The sequence below is a fragment of the Arachis ipaensis genome, chromosome B07, assembly GCF_000816755.2.
Source record: "Arachis ipaensis cultivar K30076 chromosome B07, Araip1.1, whole genome shotgun sequence".
Classification (NCBI taxonomy): Eukaryota; Viridiplantae; Streptophyta; class Magnoliopsida; order Fabales; family Fabaceae; genus Arachis; species Arachis ipaensis.
This window is the reverse complement of record NC_029791.2, coordinates 55,456,717-55,464,773: the sequence shown is the minus strand read 5'-3', so window position 1 is coordinate 55,464,773 and position 8,057 is coordinate 55,456,717. Positions and strand designations below refer to the sequence as shown.

At 38.2% G+C, this 8,057-nt stretch overlaps 1 protein-coding gene and 1 long non-coding RNA gene across 2 annotated transcripts; both read left to right on the top strand.

Annotated features, from left to right (window-relative positions):
• On the top strand, positions 1,704–3,037 carry LOC107608112 (FKBP12-interacting protein of 37 kDa-like). The gene is made up of 5 exons (XM_021107819.1): positions 1,704–1,713; positions 1,761–1,852; positions 2,030–2,097; positions 2,190–2,226; positions 2,873–3,037. The coding sequence occupies exons 1-5, from the start codon at positions 1,704–1,706 to the stop codon at positions 2,918–2,920; spliced, it is 255 nt and encodes an 84-aa protein (XP_020963478.1). The 3' UTR covers positions 2,921–3,037.
• Positions 4,316–4,780, top strand: LOC110264215. The gene is made up of 2 exons (XR_002349946.1): positions 4,316–4,508; positions 4,581–4,780. It is a non-coding gene; the product is annotated as an uncharacterized LOC110264215 (long non-coding RNA).

Below are 8,057 nucleotides of genomic sequence, written 5' to 3'. Positions count from 1 at the left end.
AGGATCAACGGCCACGCTTTTGTAAGGGTGGCAATTGATTAGAGAAACGGCCACGTTTTTTTCTGCCACGCTTCAAAAGCGTGGCCATAGAGAGAAACAAAGACGTTTTAAAAGCGTGGCGACAGAGTTTCATTATGGCCAAGCTTACAAAATGTGGCCATATCCTGGTACTCTTTTGGCACGCTTTAAAAGCGTGGCCAAAAGGTTTTTAAAAAAAAAAAAAACTAATAACCCCAAACCCAATAACCCTGAAACTTCAAAAGCTTCGAGACTCTCTCAGTCTCCATCACTCACAACTCCTAAACCTAATAACCCCTCACACTCCACCTTCCACATCCCTATCTCAATCTCCAGCTCCCGCAAACCTTAATCCTAATCCGACTATGCTCTCCACGCCACCGCCCCCACCGACGTTGCAGCAGCATCATCCCACCTTCTCCTATGTGCTGCCTCAGGTCTCCACTAGACCTCCCTTCGCGCCTCCCGCCGCCCCCTCCTTCCGGCCGCTGTCTCCTTAGGCACCGCACTTCTCCCCGCTGCCAAATCCATCCGGAGGCGCCGCTCCGCCCAGCCTTGCCTACCAGAATCTGTCGATTCCACCTTCTGGTGTTAGCTCTGCAGCTGCAATGGCTCCCGGCGTCACCTCTGCTGCCAGTGGCGTTGCGGTTCTGGCGTCTGTGCCGCACACGCAGCCAATGATGTCGTATCAGGCTCCCCCGACGTCTTCTCCTCCCTCGCTGCGCTTTGCTCCGGCCAGTACCGCACTGGATTCGGCACCATCCTCTCCGCCGGTACCTTCGTCTCCGCCCTTATTGTCGGATTCGTCGCCATCTACGCCGCTCCCTTCTCCCTCGACCCCGCACCATTCGTCAGAGATGTGCTCTTCTACTTGACGGCAGCGATGTTCCTCTTCTACGTGTATCTTAGCGCGGAGATCTTCCTATGGCAGGCGATTGGATTTGTAGGGTTTATGCATTCTTCGTTGGTCTCGTGTTATATATGGACTTGGGAGTAGTTGATGGCAGAGGCAAGAGTGGGAATTCTTCCACAGATCTTGAGGAGCAGAAGGAATTAGTTGCGGTACACGTTGACTCCGACGCCAAGGTTTTGAGATCTATGAACGATGAGAAGAGCAGTTCTGGATTTTCAGGAGCTTATGGATTGGTATGTTTCAATTTCAATTAAACTGATAATTTTTCTGATTTAGAGTTTGTTTTAAAGGGATTTGGTTTTTTATGGCAATTGGATATAGTAACTTGGCTTTCTTGGTTTGTTACCTTGTTGGCTAGAACCTGAATGAAATAAATAGTAGTAGGAATAAGGAACCTGATCTATGTTCTTACCAACTTATTTGAATTTAGGCATTGGATTCGTTTGATTCTTTTTTGCAGTGTACATGGTACTGTGCACGTTTTCTGATTAAACTCATTGCATTGATGTTACCATGATCATTTTGATTGTATAATTAACAACGAGCTAGCGAATCGCCTTGCGAAACTGAGTCGCAATGCAGCGTGATGAAGAGTTCAGATAAACCTCCGAAGGGGTCGAATTTAGGAACCCTAGCTGCTGAATCACCTGTTGTGAACAATCTTTTCCTCCCCTATCTAGGGTTTTTGAAACCAATGGCTTCCTCTCCTCATTTTGATGATGTAAGACACTCATCCTTTTCGAATTTTATTTTTTCTTTCCCCTTTCTATCTATGAATCTCGGCCCTCACTTCAATTTTGTCAAACGCAGCAAGACTTCGATTTTTAAGGTGGATTTTCTGGAACGTGTTCTGGTGAGAAGAGGCCCTCTCCCGATTATGACAACGAATATTACGATAATGACCCTTTCGCACCCAAGAAGGTAATCAAATATAATCCACTATAGTTTAGTTTATTCTATGTGATTATGCGTTACATGTTCTCTAATTAGAATGTTCTATGTGGAAAATGGAATACGTTCGTCAATTGTACATGACTCGTTGAAGGTTGGATATTTGTTTTCTAAAATTGTACTCTGTTCTATTTGTTATTGGTTCAGGCAAAATCAAAGGCTGAAGAAGCTGCTTCTGGTGTAACCACTGGAATGATATTGTCTCTTCGTGAGAGGTATAACAAAATCTTAGTTGTACTGTGTTCAGATTGCTGTGAAGATATAATTTGAGCCTAAACTTCTTTCTGTGGCTCTTTCTTTCTAGAAGTCTTCAAAACTGTAAGGATACCCTTGCCACATGCCAAGTACGTCTTACTTTTATGAATTCAATTACTCAAAGTTGATATTCTCTTCTTGATCGAAGTGGACTGTAGTTTATAATAATGTTGGATTCATTAATGCTTCAGGAAAATGTAGCATAGATATGGGTACATAGTATGGTCATTTTGCACGAGGTAGGGTATGTATGTGTGTGTATATTATATAAAATGTAAAACAGTAAACAATAAAGTAATTGAAGCATATTATATGCAATTTTTATGATGTTGTAACTTCAAGTTTTTATCAAAATATTAGGAAAGAAAGCAACATCTTAAGAGGAATAAGACTTGAAGAAATGAAGTAGTGTTTTATTTCATTTAAAAGTAAACCAAATAGTGTACTTGTCAAATTTTATGATTTGTAAGTACTAACTTAGATTTAGCCCTTTGGGTACATATGCTTGTTGTGATGTTTGACCAACTATTATCAATTATTCGTGTGTACCTAGCAAACTAGCAGACTAGCAGAGATCCCTGGCCATAATCTGTTCAAATTGTATTCTTTTACTATTTTTTTTAATTGTCATATCTTAGATTGAATTCTACTTTTTCCTTTTCTTAGAAACTTGATTAGATAATTTCATATTTAATTTATTTTTTATTATTCTTGTTTAATTGGCCACAACTTAAGCATATCAAGCATATTTCTGTCACTGCTACCTCTCAAGCTTACGAGTAATCATATTAACGAAGCCAAACTGGTTCATCTCAGCCCCCATATGTAAGCAAGCCATCAACTCATTCACACTTCAAGCTATTGCTTTCACTAGGCAAATCTTTTAGTAGTATTATTTCTTTCATTATGACTTTTAGGTTATTTGAACAAAGAATAAGATGGAGACTTGGCATTACAGATGAAGATCAATGCATGTTACTCTTGGATTTTCCAATGTGAGTTGATTAAAATTTATAAAAACTGAATGTGACTATAATTTATACTTTTTTAATTTGCTGAAGTTATTTTCTATTAAACTTTTCGTTTGTGCTTGATATATGTTGTATAAATCATAGTTGTAGCCTACAATTCAAATAAAGCATCTAGATGAATGTAAGAATATAAAAATAAAATTGAAAACAAATCATTTCCAAAATACATAGAAAAACAAAAGAAAATATTACTTGAGAGAATTACAATTTAAAATTAGTTGTATTCATCATATATAGCAAATGTATAAATTCATTCCGATGTCATTTTTAGAATTAAAAAATATCTCATTAATGGAAAAAGGAAAAAAGAAAATTCAAATGCATCTCATTACTTGAACATAGAACTGCTTCAAGAAATTTTATAACTTTCATTCAAACATGTCAATATTAGCAGCAAACTAAATCTCACTTGATTTTTTCTTACCTAATACTCTGCATTTTCCATGTAAAAAATAGAACTTAATCATAAACTACATTTTTCACATAAAAAAGAACTAGTGAGAACAACGTCCTTACTACTACCAGCTGACCTTATATAATATGTGCATGGTGCAATTTGCAATTAATATGAAAATTTTGCCCCATTGATCTGTGCCAATAAGAACAACCAGCCATTAAGAAAGAAGCCGGTGGAATGTAATAGCCGACGCAATAAGTGGCGCTGATCAGTTTCTGTCCAACCGCATTTACCCTTTTCCCACCAGTAAAATAAATTACTACCACTATAACCGACTTAGTACAACTCCACCACACTCTTCTAGTAGTGGGTGTGTCTTCTGTGAACGTCACAAAACCATAGCTTCCAACCTTTCCCCATGGTCATGCTCTCTATTCTCTATAATATTTACTACTCTTTTTGCTTATTTTATTTTTTACATTTTTTACATGTGTGTTATAAAAGAAAGAAAGAAGAAAATAAATCTTCCAAAGATTGTGAGGGACATTATTCTATTTTGTTTCCTTTCATACACTCCTGAGATTTTGCCTATTTGTCTGTGAAAGGAATCTTCCCTTATTGTTGTACTTTGGGTTAGTGAAATGAGAATGTCTCGTTAGCTTTCGTCATTAGCTCAGCTATTGTTTTTGCTAGTTGGATTCTGATTTTGATATTTTTTCTTTGGGGTGACAAAACAGGTTTGCCTCAACTAAAGAAACTTTTTCTCCTCAACATAAGAAAGAAAGAAGCAGCAGCAAGAATGTATGGGGATTGCCAAGTAATGTCTACAATGGGAGGCAACGTAGTTGTAAACTCATCCAAAACACTTTTCTCTTCTCCGATCCAAAACAACAGCTTCACCTTCATGCCTACCATGCATTTCCATCACTCTTTTCCCACCATGGTACACAAAACAAGCCTTTCTCTTCACCTTAATTATTATTGCTTCTTGTTTAATCAGTTTGTGTGGTTTTAGAAGGAAGAAGACGGGATCTTGCGAGGGAAAGAAGAGATCATGGAGAGCGGTTTAGGGAGTGAACAAGTTGAACAATTATGTATGATCTAAGGGAAGGAAGTTTAAGAGGGCTAGAAGAAGGAGGAACAGCAAAGGACTTAGGATTTAAGTTGTATTGTTTTTGTATTTTTCTTTAGTTTTTAGTTTTGGAATTTGAACTCGAGATTTATTTTGTATTTGAGTATTAGTTTTTTAATGTATAAAACAATTATAGCAAAAATTATATATGTCACTAATTATTATTTGATTTGTCTTGTAATAAAAATTGCATACTATATTTATAAGTTTGGTAATAAAAAAGAACTGAAAATTTTATATTTTGTATCGATGAAGGTAAAAATTAGAAAAAGGATTTTTTTTTTAAATTTTATAAGGCTATTGCCACGCTTTGAAAGCGTGGCCATATCTTGCTATCGCCACGCTTAAAAAGCGTGGCCATATCTCTCTCTATCGCCACGCTTCAAAAGCGTGGCCATATCTCCCATATGGCCATGCTTTTAAAGCGTGACCATATCTCCCACATACGGCCACGCTTTAACGGGTGACCATTTATAAAAAGCGTGGCAAAAGAAAAAGTGTGGCGATAGGTCACCAAAAGCGTGGCGGTAGCTCAAAAAGCGTGGCGAAAAGCTATCGCCACACTTTTTTCAGCTTTCCGCCACGCTTTAAAAGCATGGCAATAGAGCTATTTTCTTGTAGTGTTTTAGCTATGAGTTTGGTTACAATTATGTTGTAGGAAGTAGAGATTACAATGTGGAGATGCATCAAGGATGGAACAATCAAAATTGGGAGGAGCCATATGCATGTGATCAATCCTCTTGGCAATAACCTCCACCAATGCACTATGAGCAAGAGCCATTCCATGATGCATATCAATCCAGTGACTATGGTGGACATCCTTGTGACTATCAAAAACCACCACCATATGCCTATGAGCCATACCCTCAACATAGCCCTCAACCATACTCACAAGCCCCTTTTTACCAAACACCTCCATATGACCCTAATTCATACCCACCAAACCAACAACCTTATGAGCCATATGAACCATATATGGAACCACCACAATCCCATCATAATTACTCCTAAGAACCACATCAATACACACAATCTCCATACCCTTACCAAGAAGAACCACCTTCCTATTATGAATCCTTTCTCCAAAATAATGAACCCTTTTATCCATCCCAAGTCCCAATAGATGAGTCTCTCATTTTGCTACTTCAAGGGCAAGAGGATATGCAAAGGAGTGCACTAGAATATGTGACTATCTTGACCAAGGTAGTGCACACTTTGGCCTCCCGAGACCCATTCACTCAAAGTACTTCCATGGCCACATGTGAAGGATCAAAAGAAGAGAAAAGCATAAAGGAGAGATTGAAAAATCCGGTGGAGAATGAGGAGTTAGATTTTGTATTAGAGCAATTGAAGGAAGCCATGATTGTTGAAGAAGAGGAAGAAGTGGTTAAAGACTTAGAAAATGCGAAACCTCCATGGGAACCTAGAGTCATGGAAAGTTCCTCCAAGAAAATTGAATTTGATGTTGAGAAGGAGAGTGCACAACCTCCAAAACAATTTTTGAATGAAGATTTGGGGGAATGAAGCAAGAATTGAGTTCCCTTAGTGATGAAGATCATGCCTCAAACCTTCTTGGTGGTGAATCCTTTGAACTTAAAGAACCTTCTCCCGATGAGATAGAAAGCAATATGGAGGTAGATTTCTCTCATCCTCCCATTTATGATTTGAGTGATGGAGAAGAGTTAGATGAAATTGACGAACAAAGGATTGAAATTGAAGAAGTTTGTGAAGAGGTGGAAGTTGTCAAGAAAGAACACATGGGAGTAGAGCTTGCAAGGACATTGGAGATACCTTTCCCCAAGCCATCACCATCTATCCTTCCATTCAAGTGGGTAAATATCTCATCTCTAAGCTTAATTATCCCACTTGAATATGGTTTGCTTGAAACGGATGGTCAACCTAGAAATATTTGTGGATTGAGGAGCAAGAGGAAGATGGTTATTGGTTGGCATTGTAAATCAAAGCTCATGATGGTTGCATGTTCAAAACTTAATTGCAAGGGTTGGTGTAGTACTAGATTGCTTGGGTCTAGGATGATGTTTGGTCACTTGAGTAAGAATTCCAAGATTATGGTACCCAAATAGATTAATGATGATCAACTTGAAGACGGGCATAGAAATAAGATTCGGGATCCCGGCATACATGACGATCAATTTTGAGAGCCCTTAGCATGTGTGGAACTCCATCAAAGCTTGGAGTTATTAATTGTGAATGATGGAGCTTATTTGAAGTCCAAGTATTGGTGGATGTTCAAGGATGGATACAAGCACAAACCACCATGACAAAGAGCTTCCTAAAATGTCCAACTTAAGGACAATAGAAAAAAGTGCTAGGTGGGAGACACCCCACCATGGTAAAATCTTTTCATTTTTCTCTTTTGTACATATTGGTAAAAACTAGTTTGATTTTATGTTTTGTTTAGTTTGTTGAGTTTATTTAGTAGTTTGGTTTGTTGAATAAGGTTTTATGGTGTTTTGGTAGCTGTTTGGAGGTTTGGAATGCTTAGTTTGGTGCAAGAACTTAGAAAAATTTTGAAAAATATAGCACCAACCTACGTGTATGCATGACCCCAAGATTTTCAGCCATCCACGTGTACGCATCACCCACGCGTACGCGTGGATCCAAAATTTCCACCTTCCATACAACAAACCCGAGAGTTGTGCAAGTTTTGGGCTGGAATTGTGCCTTTGCACAAAGTCCACCCACGCGTACGCGTCGACCCACACTTACGCGTCGCCTCTCTGAATAATCCACGCGTACGCGTCACTTCCATTTCATCTATCCACGTTGTGTGACGCGTGGATTGCCCTGTTCACCACTCTTCTTTTCTTCTTCTCTTTACAATTCTTTCCATTTCTTCTCTTCTCTTCTTTTCTTTTCACCTCTCACCCATCATCCAACACTACCATACACCATCAACCATTGGTTAGTTTGTTAGTTATTTAGTTAGTTTAACTTTTGTTTTCATGATAAGTGTTGGATTATTAATCTTGTTTACTATTGATTGCTGCCGATTACTATATTGATTGTTGGATTCTTTGTTGAAGATATACATTATTACATGGTTTTGAATTTTTCATGCTTAGCACTTTTGAATACCAAGTACATGTTACATTGCCTCTTAGCTTTCTAAATCTTTTGAATTGCATGTTTTGGCCACCATGCATTCAGCATCTATTGTTAGGCAATTGTACATTATCAATGCATTTTTTAGGTGGTGTTTGTTGTTAATTGACATTTATTCACATCACCTATTTCATGCATTGAGATTTTGGAATTGTGAAAATTGGATCGAAAGCTTACCTAGTGACATATTTTTTAGCTTTCTAAGCTTTGTGGACCATTTTTGCTATGTGATTG

Bases quoted from the DNA above. Each gene is read 5' to 3' on its own strand.
- LOC107608112 (XM_021107819.1), top strand. The intron at 1,853-2,029 runs GTAATCAAATAT...TTATTGGTTCAG, and splicing joins ACCCTTTCGCACCCAAGAAG to GCAAAATCAAAGGCTGAAGA. The intron at 2,227-2,872 runs GTACGTCTTACT...CCACAACTTAAG, and splicing joins ATACCCTTGCCACATGCCAA to CATATCAAGCATATTTCTGT.